Here is a 26,116-nt window from a genome sequence, read left to right as displayed (position 1 = left end):
GTTTAAGATTTCTCTTGACAATTACACGCTACGTGGTCTCTATGTAATAAATCGTTTCGATGGCCCGTGTATACCTATGCACACGTCCAAAAATATATATGTATGCCCGAACGATTCGTTTTGTCTTTTTTTTTTTCTTTTTTCTTGTCGTTTTTTAAGTTTAATAACATCGTCGAGAATATTGCGTCACTTAAGAGTATCGCTACGAACCACATTTAATCTTATTAAAATATATATGTATATTCGATACTCGCATCTATACGAGTGTTTTAATCCCCTACGGTCCATTACATGTCATTACTATCAATTACTCAATCGTAATTTTAGAAACACCAGATTCGTTAAAACGACTTAGAGAACCGGAAGATTTTATAAAATTCATTTAAATAAAGCAGACCATAGAGGGTTAAGGAGAAATATCAATGGCTGTAATGGGCACGTTATGCGAATCGTTTCACGAATGTGTCTCGTTCCACGATCGAAAACTAGCACAACGACAACTCATGTCTTTTCTTTTTTTTCGTTTATCATCACAGACGGAAAGAGACTTAATTATATAAGGGCCAATAGATTCTATTCAATTCATCCCACTCTGACTATTCTTTTTTCGTAAAATGTCTTTTTTCTCTCTTTTGTTCTTCTTCTTTTTGTCGGTCGACCGTCAAATTCGTTCGACCGCGCGCGCATCGAAACGGAAAACGAGTTATGAAACGAGAAACAGGATCATCGGCCATACGTGTGGTTGTTCGCATCCACTTCGAAAAATGTTACGCACTTTGAACGTGCGTTACTGGAACGCTGACAATTCAGGCAACGGATAACGAGATCTTTGCACGAGCATTAACAATAAATCGCGTGTGCAGAAGACAACAAATCATTGACAATATCACTTAAACTATTCACAGACTTCACAAGTTTGACGCTTTTAATCACGACGAAGAATAATTTCCTATCATTCTTCCATCGTGCAATTATTTTCTCTCCCTTTATACAGATAATTGAGATTCGTTAAAACATTCTTCGTTTACGTCTACACATGGCTCAGTAGAAATTTCAAAGCGTTTTTGTGCTATCTATATCTCGAAGGAAAACAACGATAAAGCCGAAGAATCCTCCAACGAATAGAGGGGAGCAAGAATCGCGAGGAATTATTGTTGCGAGTTTACGAGATGCCAGAAAAACAGGAACAGAATGAAATCATACAAAGAACGAATTATTAAAAAACACCTTTGTTAGACTTCATTTTGTTACAATTATTATTATTCAGAGATTCATTAGCGACAACACAAACTTTCTTCGCACAATTCGACATCTCCACATCTTCACGTATACGTGACAACATCTGGTGTATGTAAACTGTAAAGACGACCTTATTCCGAGAAATCACGAATTTTATTGACACACAGTATAACACTTGGCTTCTAATCATATTGACCGTAGGCAAGAAATTTCGAACGGGAACACATTGCGACGCCAACGCGTCGATCAAGACGCTGAAAATCATAGCTTAAAAAATAGAGCAAAAACGTTCGAAAACTATTCTAAATACTGCTCCGGTTATGCGCGTATTCTATTGTCATCACAAAAGAAATTATATTCTCTGCCGCTACCTCGAAAAGTATTATTTTTTCCAATTGTTCTCTCTGTACTTGGTCCCACGAAATTGCACGATCATTGATTGAATTTTAAAACTATGCCAATCATCCACTAATTGTTCCTACGATAAAAATGCTCGTTTAAAAAGGGATTTCAATTTCGAGGGAAAGTCCTACAACACGAAAAACTAGAATATAGAAAACGAACGGCAATTGACCGATTAACAAGTTCGAAAATTGCAATTTATCCAGTTGACTTTCATCGGAATAAGGCATGCCGCTATGCATGTAAGCATAAAGAAAATGGTTGTTTTTGAAATCGAAAGATTAGAATGCATTTCGAATAGATTAGCCAGAGGAAGGTCTCGCGGGAAACAAAACTTTCATATATTTTTCTCTTGTACCTTCTTCTATTTTTTTTCTTTTTTTTTTTTTTTTTTTTTGTTATTTTATTGGAGTGACGCTTTTTTTCTCTTTTGTCAATTTTTCCAATGCGTGTCGTTGTTCAAAGGAGTAAGAGCTTATAAAAGAAATCGCCTGTTGCTTGTTAATGCTACGTTCAACAAGACAGTTTCGCATTTACCGCGCTCGACCGGATTACTGTAGCGTAACTTCTTTCCTTCTTTTTTCTTTTTACATCTAAGTATTTCACATTCGGAGTATCTGAAAATAGAGATATCTAGCATTTTATTTTATACACTAATTTGTTGGTAACTCTCGAATACCTCCCTCTACGTGAATTCATCATGAGACTAAATATCTCGGTCTAACGTTTATCTAGCCTCTTACAGTGTATGTATAAGTCGTATCAAAATCAAGAAACAAAAATAGGTTTCGCGATTGGACGACAACGAACATGACGGTACAAGCATCTGTTTTCACTATCGTTCATGTTTTACAGTTTTTCGTTTTTTTTGTTGCTGTCAGTTTTGTTTTGTTTTTTTTTTTTTTTTTTAAGGAAATGAACACCGCAAGTTTTCGTCAAGTCTCAAAAAGAGCAAACATACTCGTCTACAATGACAAGAACTTGCACACACATCTCTCGCACCACTCTCTAGTAAAGCTTTATCTTCACATTTTTGTAAGCCTAGATACGTATACATATATGTTTATATATATATATACAAATTACAACAAAGTAACTCCGTTGTTTGACAGCCTCTATCGCGAAATCAAATACAGACATTAACTGTCCCGATTAGGGTGCTTGGCAAGGAATCGTCGAGGCCAGGGTAAAGGCCAGTCGTATTGTCGTGGCACCGTGCCGCCCACGTTTTTCTCGAAATATTTAAAAATAGGGAACCACCAGAGTCGGGCCAAAAAGTTGTTTGGTTCATATTGCTGTAAATACATTTCAATATGTTCTTCAGTTTTCAGAATACATTATCTTTGTCTCTTTCTTTTCTTTACTTTTTTTTTCTAACATAAAAGTAGAGAGAATTCAACAAAACAATACAACTTACCTTAAGATGCGAATTATTAGCTAACGTATGATAGATATACCATAAGCGTGTAGTTACGTAGTATGCTATGAGGACGTCCACGGTATAATGTCCGTGAGCCACCAAGACCATAATTACCCCAACAAAAACAGTAATGCCCGCAAGCCAATGAATTGGTTGACACCTTCTTGGAGAATCTGCATTTTTAAACATTCTTCTAGATTCTAGATAATACTTCTTCATACTTCTTCATTTTCTAGATAAATACCTAGCACATTTTAACAAAATATAAATGTCTCCATAACGTAGAGGAAATACTTACACTCCTTTATAATCAGGTAACTAAGTACAAGCACGACTGTATGACCGCTGTAAATGTAGTCCCCGCAGTAAGTGTGCTTGCCATTTATAGACAAGCCGAAGCCAGAAATGAGCTGCAAAACCCTTTTTATAACGAGGATCGGACTCGTATTGTTTGCTTTAGGACTGCAAAAATACGTTTTGCTGGCGACAGGCAGTACCGTCACGTACATTGTGATACTCCTCATCATGTACAACAGTCCCATCAAGAGAAATATTCGCCTAACAACGATAAACCTAGAAGAATCAACATAAAATTTTGTAAAATAAAAATAATTTTAAATATCGCCTACAATAACATCCAAAAATTCGAAAATTTAATGGTATCTTTTTAGCTTAATTTAAGATAAAATGGAATTTAAAAAATGAAATAGATCTTGGACATTTGAGATAAAGCTAAAAGGATAACCATCTAAAAACTGTTGCAGTATATTAATACTAAAATTACTTGTGTCCTATTTCTGACCCAAGCCTGTCGAGCAAAAACTTTAATTTACACGTATCGGTTTCATTGATATTCGTGTACAATACATACCTATGTTTATGAAAAATAATAAAAACCATCGCTGAGTTGGACATTATCATAATTAAAACTTCCGACACGTTAAGGGCCCAATCCTGAGCGGCGACATTGTCCAACACTATATCCGGGAGCGACCCGTATGTATTTCGATCAGGGACTCGTTCGTGCACCATCGCAAGGGACGCAGTAGTCAATATGAAGTTCACGACCATGAACAGAAATCCTGCAACACCAATTACACTTTCATTAGAACAAAAAATTGCAAATTTCTAAATAAACAAACGAATTGAAAAAGAAACCTTATCAGCGATAACGAGATCAATTGAAATGTGAATTATTCATTCTAAAAATTTATAGTAACTTTGAAAGCACAATAAAATAACTTTGAACGTTCTTAAGCTATAATTTATCAGACTTACTTTAAAAACAAATATTATATCTCAGAAATAGAAAAATATAAGGATTGTATTTAAAACTAAGCAAATACTCTAATCTTACCACGTGATCATGAATCATAAAAACAATTTTATAATTTGCTTATATCATAATACTTATCATATCAATATGTACATAGTTTTTAATAGCATATGTATATTTTTTCAAATTATTTTCCAGATAATCCAATCATCGATCGACGACATGTGCCTTTAATCATTGACGTAACTAATACATAACAACACTCCAGAAAACTATACAATAGTGCATCGTTTAGCTTCCAAACAATAGTAGCCAACATGTATATCAGTCGGTTGAAAATAAACCGGTGATTCAAGCATGCGGGTCACCGCAGTTAGTCGTATCGTGCGCGCACGATACAGCACGGAGGTAACAGTCATCGTGGCGCAATTTATCCTTCTTTTTGTCGGTGAACGTACAGCTACTCCACTTTACGCGCCTATGCTTCTCTTGTTCCGAAATTTCTAACCGACAACTCTCTCTCTGCCTCCCGCTTTTCTGGAGAATACACTTTTCTACTTTGATACAACGAATAACAATATACTCCAAAAATAAAACGCGGGCCCATGCTTACCATATGCTAGGTACCATATACTAGGTGTATTAAGAATTTATAAAAATTTGTACACTTTTTTTAAGTTAATTTCAAAGTTAATTTCAAGATCAATTTGTTTGATCGATTTTTTTTAAATAAAAGATTCAACAACCTCGCATGAAGTGACATTATAATAATTTATAATTGAGCTGTTATAAAAGATGGTTCATTATTAAAGTTTTCCGCCCTTATTATGGAAGGTCTCTGAGAATGGAATTAAATATTCTATAGATTATTAAAATAACTCTTTGCATTAAATTATCTAGCTCGCCGTCTTATTTCACGACGAAGGAAGCAGGCAAACATGCATTTTGTTAAGAAAACGAGACAAATCTTCTATCATCGTAAGAAACTATTAATTATAACGTTATTTCGAAGAGCACTTATCTTGGTGCACTGGGTATATTAATCAAAAGCTGCGTCGTGAAACCTGGTACAACAATAACACACATTCAGAGGAAGTGGCACGATGCCAAAATTCAGCTGGTGCTCTGGCTTCCTACCAACAAGGGAAAAGCTTTTCGAAAGTCCACCCTCAAACTCGTTTCCTACATCCGCAAACATTCATGGAACAGTTTACAATTTAGTCTCCCAATAAGTTACAAAGGACAACGAAGAAATGGATCTGCGTCATTCATTAACATACCGGGTGATGTATTAAGACATGCATTCTAATGACCATTTCTCAAATTGAATCAAAACTTTCTCTACATCCATAACATGTATCTTCATATGTAGAAATTACTATAAGTTAAACTTAGCAAAGTTTGCTTGGTCCTAGATATAAACTTGAAACATTCTATGAGATAAATCATATATTTATCCTTAACCCCTTAAAAGCAAAGATAAATTATTAATAAAGTTATTAATAATGTAGTATCGTGGACAAAAGGCCTAAGATATCGGCCGAATCGTAAACAATGTCGCGAGAGCCGCGGCATCGTCGGGTACATCAATGTGTCGTCGGTCCTTTCAAGTGAACAGTTTTGTGGAGAAGGCCTGCGTGACCCTGGCCACGGGCGTTTTCGGGACACGTGCGCGATAGGGCGGGAAAAGACAAAAGAGATGCTAAAGGCGGTGTTAGTTGAGACGCCGGCGAGAACGAATGCAAAAGGCGAACAGTATGAGTTGAGAAGCGAGAGCGTGCGAGTGCGGATGCCGAAGACGAGAGTTATAGAGAGTGATTTGAGCGGAATAAGACTTTTGTGTTTTAGTTCAAGTTGAACATTTATCGTTCTCTGTCCAATTAATCTCTGTTATTTTTATTTATCTTAATAAATAGTATTAGAATTTTACAAACCTAAATTATCCTAATCCTATCCTTTTTCCGATATTACAATAATAATAAATGAAACAAAACACGTTTACGAACAATGCTTTCACCAATCGTCACATCGATAACAAGAAACGTGTGCATGATAATATGGTTGAAGAATCTTGTCACGCAACGATCTAGTTCAGAAGCAGAACGAACCTAACGGACACCGAAGGTAGTTCGTTTTAATGACTCCATCGTTTTGGATTCATCGTTCAAGAACACATGATCGGGCATGACTCTGCATTAGAGCAGCGTTCGAGCAGATCTGCATCGAAATACCAGGCCACGTAGCGACCTCGATCTCGATCTCCACGGACACCCCGTCGTGTGAATGAAGCGTACATAGAGGAGAGGAGACCCAGCCCTAAAGAGAGTTCATTGCCGACGAAATTACAGGAGAAGTTTTCCTCAGCTGTTCTCTTTACATAACTCGTTGTAGCACAGTATTCTGTTTGAAATTGCTTATCATCCCCACAGTATCTAATCAAAATTTTGTCACGTGACAGATATCGCTAGATTGAACGTTGGTCTGCAGTATAACGACGGCGTTTTCCTCGCACAAGAAACTCTTGCAATTTCATAGTGGACGTAAAATCGTATCTTCATGGCTATAGAGGCCTTAAAATCCCATCTTCCAAGTTAACAAGTGTTCTTCACGAAAACTCTTCTTGATCGTTATGAACAATCTCTACACGCCTGATGCTATTGTGAACGATACTCCTAGAAGAACAGTGACCTTCTTTCTCAAAAGGATTAATATTGTGCCTCAAGACATATGTTCGACACGTGTACCAGACTATGTAAATGGGAAGTATAGGAAAGGTTCTGAGTTTATCCTTACCAAGAAACGTTTTCCATTTCTCTTTAGGAAAACGGGGCTCTTCCCGAAGAGGCGCAGGTATGTCGAGCTTAACGACACCATTTCCAGAGCCATTTGGTATGCCAGGATGCCGGCTAAGACTGTCGATCTTCTCGTCCTCGTCATCCACGTAATAGTCGGAACCGGATGCCACCCCGGACCACTTGTCCTTGCCCTTGGTCGGTGCACCAGGTAATAATGGCTGCCGTTGATAAATGTCGCTCGATTGTGCCATTCCGTTGCTACTTCCATCAACCGTCGCCTCGACGTCCCTCTCGTGGCCCTCTCCGGCGCCCAATGGTCGATCGAAGCTTCCGTAATCACTGTGCAGACTCGTGACCTTGGGGTCCAATACCATCCTGTGAACAAAAAACGCAAGTATCATTGCAATTGCTTGTCGTTCCACGTGCCGATTTACTGAAAGCTCTTTCATGAGGAGTCGAAGGATTCCACGAACGATTCCATCATTATTTTTTTTTTTTTTTTTTTCGAAAGGAAACCAGCAAATCTTGGCAGAGATACAAAGGTTTTCCTCTTTCTGGTTTAGTTTCTTCCTATGTCAGTCTCTAAGATGAAAGGTAAGGTTGCAGCAAACGATAGTGTGGAATTTTTCGATCGACAATTATATTACGTAACGTCGTAAACGATTAACTACCATTAAATTGGTGACTTCTTGAGACCGTAAAGTTCTTCGAGATTGTTTATGGTAAGTCGAAATTGTTTTCTTTCAATTTTCAGCTTTTTTGACCGTGAAATATTTTTTAAATAACACGCTGTCTCTTCTTTCTGTTATTCTATACGCTAGAAATAGCATAAACATAGTACACAATAAAGATTTATTTTTAGATTGCGATACTATACCATTTCGTCAGAAAATCTTATTGCCTTTGTTCGACAAAATTGCATTGTTTTAAACAGCACTTATCTACAGAAACCCGGTGTATTTATCGGTTATGCGTTATTAATATATTCTTTATCTTTCAGAGAACCGAAATGAAACTTCGGCTCGAGATTTTCTAATCAAAGGCAGACGTGTACTCGCCTGTTGGGCTTCGTGAAAACCGCTGAACAACTGAACAATTTAATGGCGCCACGGAGAACGATCGGTATCAATCTAAATGCAGATGAACCACGATTATTTATAGACAGCTTGTACGCTGAATTCCAAACCGTCCGGCTATATAGGAAACTTTTTCTTTGCCAACTATTCGATCAGGCTAGACATCTCTATCACAGCTTCCTACCTACTTTTTAACAATCTTTTCACCTACCAAGGAAATTCGTAGCTTGCTCTTTATAAGCAAAAAATCAGGGCAAACTGTTTTGTCTGCGTCGCTCGATAAAACATTCGAGAAGTCCGCGTTTAACCGGATCATTTGACGCTGTACGATGCAGCCGGTATAACGTTCTACTTTTAGTTATCATCGCGCTGCTGGAGTAAAAGGTTATCGTGTTAAGGATACGTGTCGACGTGGCTTGCTTTAAAAGCAACCGAGCCAACCAGGCTTTGAAATCCTGGGATGGGCGAGGCCAACCAGATATCCGGACAGGAAGTTTGCGGGAAATGCAAAGACGTTCCGCTGGTAGTACTTAGCGTCCGTGATGATGGACGGAAATGTTAACCGTTACTAACATAACATAGCAATTTGTTAAAGGAATGCAGTGGCTCATGAAGGTATATATGTACTTGCATACTCGTAGAAACCTTTGCGAATATATTATGTGCGTTGTATAAGAAAAATTATTTGATATATGACGCAATATCACGTTTCTATCGAAGTATTTGAAGTGTCAATACGGTTATCATTTTTATATTGTTAAAATTTAGCACAATTTGATTTTGTATAGCGTATGATATGATAAGAATATCATGATCATAATGATAAAGAACCAAACAAAAATGTTGAGTTTGAAGATTGAAAAGTCAAGAAAATGTTCCATGAAAATGTATAAAAGTTATAAGATATTTGTTAGAAACATAGTACGTACAACATTGATGAGCCTCAATATTTAATACGACCATTGTTTTATGGATTTATATTCATTTTTTAACAAGTGTATATTAGCAGTAAATGTCTTCTAAGTTTCATATACGCTTCCAGGTTGATTTCAAATTCTGTCAGTATAATCATGATGGTACTAATAAAATGTCGACATGTTTTGTATAATACACATAATGCATCGTTCAAATATTTCGTGAGTCACTGTGTGCAGAAGAGTAACATATCGTAACACGAAATAAGAAAAGAGAAAGAAGTACAAAATGAAAGAATGAGACAGGAGGTATATCCAAATTTCTCTGGCAATTTAAATTTCTTCGTTTATCGATTTTAATGTTACGCTGATTTGTAATTTTCAACGTTAATCGTTCGACTCGGTAGTAAATTCTTCCAAAAATTATTTCAAGATGGATCTATTATCTGATAATTCGAGTTTAATTAACTCCAAGCCAGGAGATACCGCTCATCAACAAGTAATGTGAATCATAGTTAATTACTGATTTATCTTTCGAAAAGGCGAGAACTCGTTCGAAAATGCTATCCCTCCCGATGACTCACTTTTTCTCATCTTTTTTTACGTCCGAAAGATCCTTTGCTGTTCGTGACGAGGCGTAAAACGATGCAAACGAAGAAAAGCTGATCCGTGGGTGGCACCCACCGATAAGGTGATTTCTTGTAGGCGGATCTCGCGTTCTGCGCGCTGAATAAAGCGATAAATCCTGCGCAGATAATTCGATGGCTGTTCGAACGACATGAAAGCCAGCGGTACTTTATACCGTTTGATAAGACGAGAAATTACGCATCAATGCCAAAATAGCACAGTAAACTGAATTATCATGGAATATTATTTTCAGTGTGCACATCCATAAGAAGTAATACCAGCTAACAACCAACGTTTATGTAACTTCCTGCGGATTTGTGAGAATCTCTAGTCTCGGTAAACGTTCAAATGGTACATTATTTTTGTATCTTAATGATTCGTCAAATTACTCTTAGTGATTGCTCGTTTGTAACATCGATAAACCCTTTTTTTACTACGCTTGTGAAATTAACGGCAATTAGGATTGTAGGCGGGAATTTATTAACAACGTCCTCTAGAGGCACGAAGAAGGAGAAATTCCAGAAACAATATCCCGACTTTTATGTGACCGTTCGCAGAGGAACTCAGGACTTAACCTCCGTAACCCGATAAGCGCCCAAATGAGACCTTTACGACGTGACGTCGTTCCAAACCAACGACCCTTTGACCCAACTGGAGCTACTCTATCGACGAGTTGCTTCACCACGTGGCAACCAAACTTCTCGTAACATTCGCCACGACTACCTCATGCTACTCGCGATAATCTCCACTTTATCTTCGTATTCCCTATCGGAAGATCTGGCATGAGATAAAGAGGAATCTAGAAAATTATTGGACCTAGATTCGAATCTCCATCCATCCCATTTATCATTTCTTGAATAGCCACTCCAACCTAGGTAGATGTTGAAACCTTTCCACTTTATCTTTGAAACTTTCGATCGCATAAATTTTCCTAGATAGCGTTAGATACAAAAAAAGAAAAACAACGTGAAATGACTCGCGCGTTCACTTAAAATTTAGAATATTTTTTTACGACAGCGACAAAAACTGGCAAGTTCAAAATGTCGAAAACGCGATGGTCGAAATCAATTTAAGTGAAAGAGTAATATACAAGTGAATGTTTAACTACAGAAACAATCACTGGAAAATAGTATAAAATAAGATTCTTCGTAGGTAACTTTGAATAGTTGCGAATATCCGGAATTTCTGTAAATAGTAAACGTAGTACGCTGCGAAAGTTCAATTTATAACAATTTGGATATTGATCGCATAACAAGTGCTTTCTTTCTCCATAGTTTTACGACAAAAATGCTTTCAGGATTCCACAAATCCAAGTCTCAATCAACTTAACTTGTATATGAGTCACGTTCAAAAAAATCTCAATGATCTACAAGACATCCATGTTGAGATCGAATGAAATAACGAACAGGTCTACCTCGACATCGAATCTTGTTGAATTAATCTCGATATCCTTGCTCGTTCCTATCGCGTTCTCTTTCACGAATGGCTCCTTGCTTTTCGCGAAGGCCGCTCCGAATAACTGGTTACTAAGCGTGGATAGAAATATTCTTGATCGAGCAACACGCGAAAAAGCATGCGTCAATTCATTTCTGCTTCGCGATCGTGGGCGTTGCGTTCCGATTCAAAGCGTTCCCGACTTTTTTTTCTTCTTCCTTTTTAGTTTCTCGCTCGAACTGCTCTTAGCGATCGAAAGACTAAAAACACCGACAAGGATGCTCGACCGGGATCTCCTCGATTGCTTCCTGCTCGAATGCCTGTATCGTAGCTTGTCGGAAACTGGGTCATTTTTTACCTCCGTTGTCGACCGTTCGCATAAATTACACCAACTCGGAGTAGTGAAAAATATGTCACGTTACGCCGAGGAACCGATTGCCGTCTTAATATACGAGATGAGCGATAATTCGTAGCTCAAATACAATGGAACTCCTTTTGTAAGAACGAAATTTTAGTTAGCGCCCGATCAATCGATTCTCTGCACTTTCTGCGCTTTCTTCTTTCCCAACAGTTTAAGAATACAAGCAAAATGAATTTTGAAGAATACATAGTTCAAAAAGAAATTGATAATACACGTGCACTTGATTCATATCACTGATATCACGCAGTGTGCTATTTCTGCCGCTGTTTATATACATGTTTCTTTTTGTATAGATAAAATGGTTTATAGAATGTTAGAGCTTATTTGTCATCGATTGTTCGAAATGTTGACTATTGATATTAGAATAGAAGGTTCGTTACCATCACCTATTCTTATTATATTCACAAACCGAAAAAGTAATTACTAGATAAATATTGATAGCAAATAAGAGTTATATTTAAAGTCGCAATCTATAATCAAATTCCAAACGCCAATTATCGATGAGATGTACACGTGTATTCAATTGATTTTAAAATGCATTTTTCTCCGAAAGAACCTTCAATGCAATTCTGTTATTCTCTGCTTTTGCCTTATTTTCAGCCATAGAATCTCCCTCACTCCACTTATACCACGATTTATGGACGACGATATATAAACCGGTGCGCAGTGCAGTTCCGGTTACAACGGAGAAATCTTGGATGTCTAAAAAAGAAAAAAAGAAGAAGGGATTCGCCTCACGTCGAGTGAAATATAACAAAGTATTCCGAATAAGTTGACTCCGTTGACTTCCGGTGCTTCAAGTCCCGTACACACAAAGCATACTTCAAAATTATGTAGATTATAAATGACCCAATTCCCATCTCGCAGACTGTACTCGCAACTGTTGCCGTCCTTCGACGATTAATCTACTTCTGCCATGCAAGTGTAACTCGCGGAAAATGCTATTTTCCGTTTGTCGAATAAACAAACAAATAAAATGATAAATGCGTCAGAGATTCTAAATTATGCAGAGAAATACGAATCTTCATACAATCTTCTGTATCGTTTCAAGAATGTGAGAATTTATTTTTTGTAGGCCGCACAGCGTTAGGTCTATTGTGCTTTCATGCACGTTCTTTCGATTTTCCGACCGCGTGCGTAAGTATTTAAATTTAGTTCCCGCTACTATACGGCGAGTCATTGTTTATCAGCTGACGAAAATGTAAGAAGATTAGTCCAGTTTAGCCGAGACACCATGTATATATTTCCTGTTGTCACCGTCACGTTGGTTCATTCAGAGTCGTATTGCTCAAAAACGATAACGTGAAAAAGATGGTCGCGGTGTTTAAAAATATTATGTAAAAGATTACCGTCATAACTGCTTTTAAACATGCGAACTATCGGTTATGAGTGTTTCTTCCGAGAAAGATAATACATGTATAACATTCTAGCGTTTCATTAATTTTGTTTAGCTTACAAACTTTTATCGACGATTTAGATGATTAATATCTTAGTGAACAATTAAAGAAGATACCGAAATTTTGATGAATTTCTCAGATGACTTTGAATGTTAATAATGACCAGCGTAATCCTGGTAACCTTCAGAAGATTTCACGCGCCAGGTACACAACAATGACATAATCTTTATGGCCCTCATGGTCTTCGAGCGACTTTCCATCATCTCGACGACCTCGTAAAGCTGCGTCCGAAAATTTTACAAAACAAAAAGGATACCTTTGTTCTAACGGAAAACATATTGAAACAAAAATCACCGGAAATATGTCGTCTTGTTTTCATGACGGTTTCTTATAATCTAAATTATTGCCAAAACACACCGCAACAAACAAAATTATATCGCTTTTTTTCCTTTGGCAAAGAACCCTGTGATATAATAATATCAGCTTTAATAAGCTTTAAAAAAATATAGGTTAATCAATAATTTAGAAAATAGGATATGCAGTTCCATTTACGTACAATATTCTATGTGCCAGTAGATTTGAATGGTGCCAGAAGAATTAACGCAATCCAACGATTTTCCTAAGTTTTCTTGGTACATATCGTACTACTAATCTCCAAAGGATTAAAATGAATAAAAGAATAAGAACGAATCACACGAACAACTAATTTCCCTGTAATAATTAAATTAATCACCTCGTAACGAGAGCAATAGCTCGATCGGTAGATGCCGCGAATAACACGATGACGCATGGTTATAATTAACGATGAGCACGGGAACGACAAAGAAATTATTGTCCGCCGATAGGAGGCTTCCCAAGTTTGCAGTTCGTATTAGGGTTAAACCTGTCAGCCAATGAATTCGTATGATTGCATTTAGCAAATCGCAGGAGCAAAATAGATCGAAGTAAACCAGCCGGCCGGCCGGTCGGCCGGACAACATGGATCCCTTGATTCAGCACAGACCGAGTAAACACAAATTTATTAATCCATTTACACACGGTGATGCTTTAAACAGTCCTACCACAGCTTTTAAGATGATATTTTAGTAGTCGATGCAAGTGCTTCTAAAATTACGCGTAGCAAGACTCGATGCTTTTCCGAATTAGTTTGTTTATCTAATAGACTGTGAACTCAATTGAAAAAATAGGACTAAGAAGAGAAGAGTAGAACAGGGATTCGTTTCATCCGTTATAGGTCAAAATTAGTACTTTACTATATAGCACTATACTTTAGATGTTATATATATTTATGTATATATAATTATGTATATGTTATATGTATTTATGTTTAAATTTCCTGTAGATGCATGAACATCCGCAGTATACTTACGAGAAAGCTCGTAAGCTTGCCACTCGTTAATATCGAATTCATCGAAACGTTTCTCCAAGAAATATCGATAGAATAGAAAACGAAGTCACAAGTAACAGGATTTGGCTCAGTTTCAATCACCTAACTCGCTATTGTGGAAAATTCAGGGTGGAAAAATACCACACTATATGGATAGATAATATTTCAAATACATTTAGCTATGTATGAAGGTATTTACGAAATATCGAACAAAGTATATTTATATTTGCTCAAGCTTGAACATCACCTTGATCCAAAGAACCAAAATACATCTAAGACTAGTCAACACTTGATCCTATCTATTTACTTCTGATCAAAGATAATTCTATGCTCTGTAGAAATAGCAATTTATCATGTTAGATTAAAAGACCGATTCTATTAAAAAATCCACGTACATGACAAACCAGGCGATGCTTCCGGGAGAGAATTCGCGTTTCCGACGAAGGGTCACGTAATTCTTCGTGGTAAGCCAAATAAAATAGCTTGAGCCGATTGTTCCCAAGGTTTTCCATTCTATCCTTTTTCCACGTCGTTGGTCGATTTCGAATCGATATGAACATTCTCGAAATTGAAACCGTACCGTATCGAGCAACTTTTACCGTCAACATGCCGGGGAAACCTGCATTCTTAGCGCATGACTGTCTTTTATCGGATATTGAAGCCCGAGGAGTCAAGCCGCTATTATTTTTTCACACAAATCTTTTCGAAATATTTATCATCGAATTCGTAAAATGCAACGACAACGAGTGATGTAACCAGTTATTTCCTATCGATTCGATGCTATATACAAACGAAGTGTATAGAACTATCGCTATTAAAGAGACTTTAGCAACAGGTTAATAAACCATGGAACTATACAATCGTATTTATTCCGAAACTAATAATAAGGAACAAATAAACATAATAAACGTAATAAACATAAGGAACTATCGTAAAACTAAGCAATTCGATTTGACCACTAAGACCATTAAGTGGGATAAAATACCTTCTAGTCAAAATGTTCCTTATGATTATTGCTCCATCAGGTAAAATGTGGGGAAACGTGGATTTTCCCATGTTTCCCGAGATTTTCACCTGCAAGCGACCGGTGGTGGAACGACCAACACCCAGCAAGAGTTTTCCTCTGCGACAACATCGTTATCGAACTTTACTGGATCTACGACTACAGATCAGTCAACATCTCCGCACTGGGTTCACTACTTTAACTCAGTCAACATATATCTAATTAATATGTAATATTAATACGTAATCATCTTGTCTACAATTGTTGTTGGAATAAAGAATACATTATAACCTGTTATCTCAGCGTTATAATTAATTCAACTACCTCTATTATCTTAAACGAAATAAGGGATCGATCAGTTTCGTGGCGTCGATTGTAAAATCGTAACGTTGACGCGTTTCCTTGAGATTGCGTCCCCTCGCGAATGGTCGACAAAAACACGCGGAGGAGTAAAAGTCGTGAAACTTTCGCGTGAAAGACAAACAGCCTAACTTGCTACTCGCTAAAATAACGGGACATGATGGAAAACGAAGAAAAAATGTTGTCAAGATATCTATTCTACCAGCGCGACTGAGAAAATTATAAAATAGAAAAATATTTCCATGTATTACGTAGATTCTATATTAATGTGTATTTCAATTACCTTCTAACGTCGAGCACTATGCCAAATGGAACATCATTTGCGCATCTTATCGAATAACTTTTAGATTGCACCGCCTCATTTTCCCGACGAACCAGTAATTCTTTACTTCTACCCGTAACTGCTTTCTCATGAACGTCCATGAGGCGAAACAAACTAATCTGATTCGTTCCATCAAATGTCGTTCCATCATCATGTTCATCATCCTTCGAAGCAATTGCAGCACATGGACTGCTCGTTGAACAATTCGATCGAGCCCAATCGAGCAAGCTGAAGCGATTCAACATCGTTCAACGTTCGACTCACACGTTATTTAATCACCAGAGCTAAGAACTTTAAACCCGTAGCAAGTAATATTTTCGTAGGCCATAGAAATACTGACGGTTTAATCATTTATAATCCGCAACATCGTCGTGATGCAGACGGTGACACAGAAGATACAAACGAACCATTCGCCTGTATAGGTATCGGGCTTATCAACTCGAATATATCCCAAAATGCACAACGATAAAACATAACGTAAATAACAGCAAACGATTACTTCGATCAAACTTTCGTATCGAATACCGTGAAATCGAGCAAGAAAAATTAAAATGACCAACCAATCCAAAATTTTATATATATATACTTGTGTCGTTTGTACAGATAAATTAGAATTTCAAAAGAAGACAGAAGAGAAAACGAATTAAACGGTGTTGATCGAATTGGAAAAATAATTCAGGGAATGAGCCGCTTCAAGAATGGTAACAATGAAAGACGGAATAAATATTTATCGTGATCTCTTTCGCGAACGATCGTTGCGCTTTCCAACGCACAGCAGAATGCATTGAGGGTAACTGGCTTCTTCCACGAGCAATTAATTTTCTTATCGTTGCCAGGCAAAGTTTTCTCGATACAATGAGCCGATTAAAAAACCGATAGTCTAGCTAAACGATTGTATAGTCAATGTGTGTTCCTTCACCACTGGTCGGAGATATTCCTTTTCTTTCTAGTTCTAACAAGTGTTTTGGTTTTGGAATTGTATATTCGAAGAAAATTCGATATCTTTTGCTATTCTATCAATTTTTTATTAAAACTGAACAGTATTTTATACAGTAGGTCAGATAGCTTTCACTTGGCACGATGATGACAGATTAAGAATCACCTGTCGTAAAACAATTAGCTTATGCTTTCGATAAATTGTGGAAATGCAATTTTATATAACTTCTCCCGATAAAAATATATTGCAGAGTAATATTGAAAATGGGATGGCTGACACATATATAATTTCCTAGCGTCATTCGATAAATGTAAAGAGACAAGATGGAGAAAAACTATCAATTTATAAGCAAGAACTTCCCCTCGATATATAAATCCTTATTTAACTCTAAAAAAAGAAAAAGAATATTTATATTATAGGTAACTAGGCAAATCCTAAATATATATAACCGATAAATTGTCAACTTAAATATATCTTTCACAGTTTCTTATATGATTACTAAGTACAAAAAAGATTTAATTGAAATAGTAGCCAACAACAAAGTAAAAGCGAACAATAGAAAAACAGATCGTAGCAGACATTGATTTAATGTTAAAGTTACATAAATCACCTCTATACGGATCGATAAACAGTATCTGTTATCTAAATGATCGGTTACATCGCTGATCGTTTATGTCCGATTTAAACTTCCAATTGTAATTATTATCTGGATTTCGGTAATTGCCACATACCTAAGCAACATTGGCGTAACGTCGCGTGAAATCAAGAAAGATGCAGCCAACGAGGTAAGCAACAATCGATAAGGCACAACGCAGATACTATAAGAGGTATTGATCCAGCTGCATATTTCCAGATCACCGCAATTCTAGAACGACACAGACGTAGCTGGCTTGGACAAGAAAAATCTAGAAGTTTATACAATTACGCAACAATTCGCCATATTAAGCTGCAACATGTGCACAATTACAAAACATCCGTGTCGACGTTTGGCGCCGTCGTAATTGTCCAAATAGCTAGTCGCGCACAGGAACCATCGTAAAATAATATACACATTCCGAGTACATTCGAAGAATTCTAAAATTCCAAACAAATTACTAATCAATCGATATTAAATAAAATGAAGAGTTTATGTATATCATAGTTATAGTTTATATATAGACCGGCCGTTTCGAAACGATAAGATCATCAACGGTTCAGAAGATATTAAAGGCAATTAAAACCAGATTACGAACTGTTTTAACTGAATCTTTTAGCGATAATAATGATTCATGTCTGATAATGATCAAACAAAATTGGTATGCACGTTAATCTCGCCGCTAATGTTAAACAATCGTTCCTTAAAAGTATAAAAATTTCGAAACATTAATAGAAAATTTTCTGAAACGTTAATGAATTTCTTAATGAGTTCAATGTCTTATATGTCCAATACATCTACTTCTCAGTGCATTAATCATAAGAAAATAGTTCAGCAGACGCGAGACCGCAGTATGACGAATGTAAAATGCATCCAACAATAACGTCATCGCGACAATGATTCCGGTACGGCGCGGAAACTCGGAGTTCATTGTAAAAGACGTATTTACGTCACACCCGATCTGTGACTCATTTCCTCTTTCCCAGTAATTGATTCACAGTTCCACCTACAATAATTGACATTCGAATTTTCTATTGCAGGCTCAAACAGATCGATGAATCGACAGGTGCACAATTTAAAACAAAATTTAAAAAAGAAGAGATCGAAGTCTATTTTTTCCAAGAAAATATTTTTCTTTTTATCAAGTTTTATATTTTATTTTCAGTGTATTAATGATATGAAATTCAATGTACTTTAACCTAAACAATTGTTATGTAAATGCTATAATAAATATAATGGTATGCAAATACATTTTCTAGTCACTATTTATGTACAAGTTCCCGTGAACCTGTGGCTCCTAATATTTCCTATATTTAAAAATAGCTTTAATCTGTTTCGAAGTATTAGATATTGCGTGGTCTCTTATCGAGACAAGTAATCACGATCACGTGACCGAACAGTCTACGTTCAGAGAATCTGATATAACTTTAATCACGCTATCGCTATCACATTGTATTTGACCTCACCATTTATCATCGGTTCAACGATTCCTAACTCAGTGCTCAATAATGCACGCCGTAAATTCAGATCGCACCGTACACGCGAATTGCTTCCTTAAGACTAGTTAAACTATCCTGATACTTGTTTTCCAGTGTCATACACACATCTACAATCTAAACGATTAATGATTTTACACATATATAGGCTACTGCGGCATACATAAAGTGGCTCACGAAAGTATTTAACTTACTGTAGAAAACTTTTATGTGCATATTATGTGCATCGTATAAAACATTTTGAAACTTCATTAACACTATATATAATGAGACGCGATTGCCATGATTATATTAGTTAAATTTAGAACTAATCTGAAAATGTATATAAAAATTACAAAATATTTACTGCATTTACTAAATATATATTATACGGCATGAATAGCCACCTTAAACATATAATAAGTGCTACAAATGACCTACCTAAATATCGAGGCTTATTAATATAATGGGTAATTGATTGCATAAATACCTATGATCTCTGAGAAATATTATATATACTTTATCTACTATTATATATGTTGTAACTTTCATGTACATTATCAAACTTATTTCAAACTTCACCGATATTAACATGACAATGTTAATGTTCTCACTATAATGTTAATAAAATTCGAAAATGTTTTATGTTACATATATAATGTATTCATAAAATATGTCGTGAGTCACTATATTACATGGTACTGTACTAACGACGGTCCCAACTTTTCCTCAATTTCTCGCATATTATAGGTATGTATCGATTTCATTCTATAGACACGGTTTCAAGTATGAAGCACTGTTTCTGACAAATGCAAAAATCGTGTAGGATGAGTACCAATTGTTAGACGAACGAATAAATCAATGCCAATAATTCACAGCCAAGCGCATCGTATCAACTAGTATAGCAAATTTACGATCGGTTATATACGTTTCTAAGTTATCTAAACAGTACTATAACGTTTTTAAAAAGTAAACGATAGTTCTTTTCGGACAAACTCAACTTTGCTTCACCTTGACGCTCTCTAAGCTTCAAAACACGCAGAAACAAGTTATGGCACAACAGTCAACAAAAAGCGATATTTTCAATTCTTTCTCTATATGTAATAAAGATATAATATTACAAACTTACATTTTGTGGTGATACAAAAATACGTCGTATTTCGATATGAATATTTTTTTCCAATTTGCATTACACAATTGAATTATATTAAATATATTTCTAATCGTTAATGACATTGTTTTGGCTTGAACTTCGATATGCCAACTAGAATATTTGTCACACCTTGCCAATAAGTTACACTAACGCATTGTGTTGCCTCTATCGATCATTCCTCATTTTTTCAAACACACATTTTCGTAACACATACAAATCTAACTATAAACAAAAGATAATTACTTTCTTACGTAAGTTACCGATGAATAAACGTCCTTCGCTGGTATGCAAAGACATCCATAAAAAAAAACGTTACTTTCAGGGAAGACTGTCGACGAATAGTCACTGATAATACGCATAAGTAATAAATGTTGTTGATAATACGCATCAAAATTTATTGGACGTACATATTGCAAGTGCATCAGTATCGATGCAAGAAAGAAAAAGAAGCGAAACGAAATCTATTTAGCAGCAGTTCTATCTACTTACATGTCCAGCAAAATAACAGTTTGCACCGGTCTCATGTTCGTGTGCTACGTAAATAATACTACTAACCGACAGAGCTTGATAATTAAGCTAGAAAAAAGAGGAAAGACGTAAACAGAGACCGAAATAGGCACAATATCCACAAGAGAGGGAAATACACTAGATACGTTATGGTACGTGACTATGGTAGACTAGCAACCGCATTATTAAATATAATACTATAACATCCTTATGTGCAGCTCAATATGGACACGATTAGTTTCCTTAATAAACCAAAATACTTGGGAATCGAACAAACTATTGTTTCGTATACGATCAGAAATTTCATTGACGCGTAAACATTGAGGGAGTGCCAGTAAATAGGTTGGCATTCGTCGAATGCATTAATCGTGAAATTGACGAAAAAAGAAAATATGTGTACGAAAGGCAAAGATCGTGAAAATATATATATAATTACATTTACACCGTTTCAGAAAGATGAAAGAAGTAAATTTTGACACATGTTACTAACGATACTTTACGTACTTGATGTCTCGAAACTTTTCGACGAAACTTAATGGTAATCGTTCACATAAATCCACACCATTAACAGTACTTGATTTGTCACTTGCACAAGTAAGAAGGAGATCACCTTAAGACTGTCATGATTTCCGTGACGAATGTCCAGCAACACAGCTTTAAACGAAGGAGTCCGAATCGACTGTACCAAGGTCTCGTGAAAGGTGCGACACCAAAAACTACCCGAATCACGTAACTACGACTACATTACTCGGCCAGGTTCGAAGGTCCCTGCGCGATTCACGTTACCGACAGTACTTCAAATAACTTTATTTTCGAAGAAATATATAAACAAGAACGTTCTGGGAAATCTACACTGTTTAAGCACACAAATATCGTCAATAACAGTGACTGTAACTAAATTCATATCGAAGAATCAAGATTCAAACGTCGAATACTTCTCACGGTACAATTTTTGATTTACATTAATCAAGTGAGAATCACAGTTGGCCGTACAAGGTTTCATGAGAAGCACGGACGCCAAAAATACACTGCGAGAAGTAGCAACGTAGGTAAGCAACTGAGAGTCAAATGATTCGTACTGTTCTCTGGTCAAGCCGTTAGGTGCACGTGTACCCAGAGAAGCAAACACGCACGCGCGCATTCGAACATACACAGGTGGTTCAGAGGGATCTTGCCTTTACCTCGTCGCCCTTCGGCAGAGGACTAAGACCGATCGATCACTTGCTTCGAAGAACGTACCACGCACAATACGCCAATTCTAACAAAAATTGCCATTCTGCTTGTTTAACACATTTTGTTTTTAACACTTCACTCCCAGCTTTTCGTTGCACTTCCGAAAATTTTGTAAGAAACTGTACAAACAAACTAGGAAGCAATTATTAACCTTATTACCGGCTCTTCAGCTACCAAACTGTTATATTGGGTATAGTTCTCATGGTATGTATGGTACAAGATCCTCTTAAAAATGTAAAGCTGAATAATTATAATTCTTTGTCACTAAAACTATTGTAGAATTATATCTTTCGTAGAACTACTCTAACTACCAATCGACTTACATGAAACACGGTAATTATGAACCGCGGTTAAGGCGATTTCCCGGAACATAGGAGACACCGTGCTTAATGTTTCACCAGCGAAGACCACAGAGAAACTACTCGAAAGGTTCGAGTTTGACAAATCACAAGAAACGAGGACTTGAATGGTAGGAGAGTTAGATGGAGGCGGGTAAAGCCCTGCAGCGTGCATTAGGTTTTATGACTGCCAAGGTCAGCTGCTTTCCATAAGAATGGCGCCGTGAACATCTCAACAACTGCAGCTCAATTAGTAGAGGAACAAGCACCAGCTTAATCCAGATATGATTAGCATTCTTCCATAAGAAAGATTTTGCAAGACAAGTATATATATTCATGTTTTGCGATTTTCCAATGGTTACGCAGCTCAACGTTCTTCTGGAAAGATGGAACATTATCTGACACTAATACAAAAATTGAATTAATATATTCGATTTAGAATCTAAATAAAAGAAAAATTGCTTAAGAAATACCACAAGAGATATTTGAACATATGAACTGAATTGTAGTGATATTGGAATTAACGTCTCCTCACGTGCGCCCTATGTATATGGAGCTCTCGAATTTGCTCTCAACATAGAAACTTTGTAAATTACAGTTTTATAAATCCAGTTATAAAACAAATAAATTTTATGGTTCACTTCAATTAAAGTTCCTGAGTTAACCGTTACAACTCTAAATAACAAATTCCTAAACGATTTTCATAATAGAAAATTTTAATGTATCAACTGTTACTTCTTATGACAGAAGTAACAGCACATCACGATTGCTTGAAATTAATATTATGACGGTTATCGACCAGTTTTCGAACGAAACATCTGTCTAGGGGGAAAACATAATCAAATCACGTGTTCGACCACACGTGCTGCCACGTCTTACAATTAGTAATAATAGATACGCGTAAATTTCTTTCTTATCTTCATCAAAAACAGTGTATATAAGCCTGATTGGCTTTTTATACATTATTTTTATTACTGATATTATTATTTAATAATAATTGTATATTGGAGCAGTTGATAATGAATCCAATCGATAAGGTAGTAAGTTTGTTTATAAAAAATCATTATGCTTGAAGTGACAATATGATGATATATAAGAAAAATAGTTGGATTATGAGTGAAAATGGCATAGCTGTCTTTTAATGAGTTAACATAGATGAGTTAAATGCATTAAATCCTTCAATTCACTGAACTGTGATACTACAATAATGCATCCTATCCTATACTGTATACGCATACGTAACGGTTTCATGCTTACTCCGACGAAAGCAACAAGAAAAGCATGCACGATACAATTCTGAATTTGCATGACTTGCATATTTATCGCTACAAACATGAACAAACATTATTATGAATATTTCGAAACATTAATAAACTTAACCAACACTGTATCGATACTAATATGTTTGAAAAATATTACATTCTATACTGTTACAACTTTATATAACAACAATGCTATATTTACATGTAAAGTGAACAATTACTCTAACTACTTTGAAGTGTTGGAAAAGACATAAGTAGGATAGTACATACTGCGAACTCGAAACAAAATTGTGTCGTACGTTACAATATTAGAATAAAGATCATTAATTTTAATGTGTTCATCATCGCAACACGATTGTTTACAATCTGAAAACGTATAATTTCGAGACACACTCATTTTATCTATTACGACATACGTAAACGTTGAGAAAAACAGTATCGATACCTGTAGATCAAATATCTGCATACCTTGTTAAAGCACTGGGCAATTCAACCTTGACAGGCAATCTTAACTTGTGCATTTTATTTCTACGTATGCACACACTACTTTACGATTTCAGTTTTATCTTTTTTTTCTTTCACTACGAGCAACGTGCTACAGAAGCGTGCGATTTACGGCAAACAATTGTAAGAAAAAACATAACCAACAAACGTGGGTCTCGACTTTCCTCGGATAGGACAATGTGTTCACGCGTGAGTGCAACAGAAAGGCAAAAAAACACATGTATCAAATAACACGTAAACTAACCAACAATACTTGAAAGGGGAAGAATTCAAGTGAATAACTTTTACATGGGCACTTGGATGGCTAACGACTCCTTTCTGGTTCACAATCTTTCAGGGATGGTTGAAGACTAGATCTACGACGCAAACTCATATCGCGATCACTTTATCATTTCAATTTAGATGACCGGCCGTACGATGTTTGTTCATTACACTCACTGCCCACACTCAACGTTTTTATGGGATCCACTGTGTACCATGCAGTTCCAGAAAATTGACACTTAAACAAAAAAAAAAATTGAAGATGGCGTCAACCAAAGGGCTGTGAAAATGTAAAACGAGAAGAACTGGTTGAGAAAGCCAAAGCGTTCTGAATCATTGTTGCATTTTCCTTCTGGTACAAGCCATCACATTCTTTAAAGCGACACGCGCATAGCGGCGATTCCTGTAGTCGATTGGAGTTTACTACCAACAGTTGTTAATCGTTGACTTTATCGACTTGTGTATTAGCGGTATATTCAAATGTATTTTGAAAATTTTCTTATTGGTGTATTCATTTTCTACATCATCGCAAAATTAATTGTCAAATAATTGTTTTAAAGCTATAATATCTATATTTAGAAAACATAATAATAAATACTTTTGTATAAAAGTCTATAAAAATATAAAATGAATATGTATCTTAAATTTACACTTTTAATAAATGAACAAAAAATTGAATCTTTTTTTTAAAAGATATTAATTAGAAAATACTTACAATCAAATGATTTCCAATCAAATTTAACCTTATAATTATTATATTTAGAAATTAATGATAGTTGATATCTGTTCCTAACAAAATTAACGTTAATATTGCTATATAATAATTGGTCATATCTTTTGTCATTCATTAGACTTAACTTTAAATATTTGAACACAAATCTCTTATCATGACGGATATAATATAACACAATACAATTATCTAACACGATAAGAAGACATTGATGTTTAAACATTATATAGTTAAATAATCCTAACATTAGTGACAAGCACTAAAAGCATAAGCAGCTTATTCGGAAATCCGCGTTCACTTACTTACCTAAGCAACGCTTTCCTCCAGCAGTTATCCGTTTCGATTACAAGCAGCTGAAATTTCATCATATACGTCGACGTCGCTCAAGACATATAATATCGTCGAACACGTCGATTGATGCTCGTTTTCGAACACCAAATTTAGAATATTTTTTCAACTTTCTGTTCACAAATTGTATGCGTATGTTTCTGTTCAGGGCGCGACTCGTGGACGACCTAATTCACGGCTTATCGATCAATCAAAAACAAAGTGCTCGTAGAGATAGACGAATAACTAACGACAAAGAAAACACATCGCGGACCTCTGTAAATTCCTTTTCAGTCCCCGAATATCGTTGCACGTTGTTCCGAAATTTCGATCACGATATATACATATATATCGAGCACCAGGACATACCGCGACAAAGCTCTTCTTCGTTTTTTCTCTCTGTATCTTCTTGTTAAATGTCCTTACGATCTCGTAGGCGTTTAACTTTCTTGAAGAAATACTCCGCGGATGGATACCACGGTCGCATTTCGTCTCGTTACAGTGAAACTCGAGTTGTGAACGAAAAGACAGTGGAGCTTTCGTCGAGTCTCCACTGGAAAGCCTATAAGCGGCGCCGCGCACCAGGTCATTTTGAAAAGCGCAAGCGCTCTTTCATAGATCGCGCTTTTCTTATAGGCGACTCGATGGACTGATGGCAACCACTGACGTCATTGCAAAAAGG

The 26,116-nt window shown here is 36.1% G+C and overlaps 1 protein-coding gene and 1 long non-coding RNA gene across 12 annotated transcripts; one reads left to right on the top strand and one right to left on the bottom strand.

Annotated features, from left to right (window-relative positions):
* Nucleotides 1–118: 118 nt before the first annotated feature.
* On the bottom strand, nt 119–26,009 carry LOC126914346 (phosphatidylcholine:ceramide cholinephosphotransferase 2-like). Of its 11 annotated transcripts, none has more exons than XM_050718152.1 (6): nt 25,414–26,009; nt 7,131–7,507; nt 3,933–4,143; nt 3,360–3,634; nt 3,059–3,234; nt 119–2,936 (listed from the first exon to the last, which is right to left on the bottom strand). In XM_050718152.1, the coding sequence occupies exons 1-6, from the start codon at nt 25,473–25,475 to the stop codon at nt 2,781–2,783; spliced, it is 1,257 nt and encodes a 418-aa protein (XP_050574109.1). In that variant the 5' UTR covers nt 25,476–26,009; the 3' UTR covers nt 119–2,780. The 11 variants fall into 11 exon arrangements, with proteins under 11 accessions (XP_050574109.1, XP_050574116.1, XP_050574113.1 ...); XM_050718159.1 differs by lacking the exon at nt 25,414–26,009 and adding an exon at nt 24,361–24,741; XM_050718156.1 differs by lacking the exon at nt 25,414–26,009 and adding an exon at nt 24,405–24,741.
* LOC126914370 (uncharacterized) lies at nt 21,992–23,001 on the top strand. Its single transcript, XR_007709636.1, has 2 exons — nt 21,992–22,216; nt 22,309–23,001. It is a non-coding gene; the product is annotated as an uncharacterized LOC126914370 (long non-coding RNA).
* Nucleotides 26,010–26,116: the final 107 nt, after the last annotated feature.

The sequence above is a fragment of the Bombus affinis genome, chromosome 3, assembly GCF_024516045.1.
Source record: "Bombus affinis isolate iyBomAffi1 chromosome 3, iyBomAffi1.2, whole genome shotgun sequence".
Classification (NCBI taxonomy): Eukaryota; Metazoa; Arthropoda; class Insecta; order Hymenoptera; family Apidae; genus Bombus; species Bombus affinis.
Note: the sequence above shows the minus strand (reverse complement) of the source record. Positions and strands in the feature narration are given on the sequence as shown.

Excerpts from the sequence above, each read along its gene's own strand:
- LOC126914346 (XM_050718150.1), bottom strand. The coding sequence starts at position 16,318 with ATGTTGAATCGCTTCAGCTTGCTCGATTGGGCTCGATCGAATTGTTCA. Across the intron at positions 7,508-16,034 it reads ATAGTGCTCGACGTTAGAAG|GATGGTATTGGACCCCAAGG; the intron begins GTAATTGAAATA and ends TTTTGTTCACAG. Across the intron at positions 4,144-7,130 it reads GAAATGGAAAACGTTTCTTG|GATTTCTGTTCATGGTCGTG; the intron begins GTAAGGATAAAC and ends TTGGTGTTGCAG.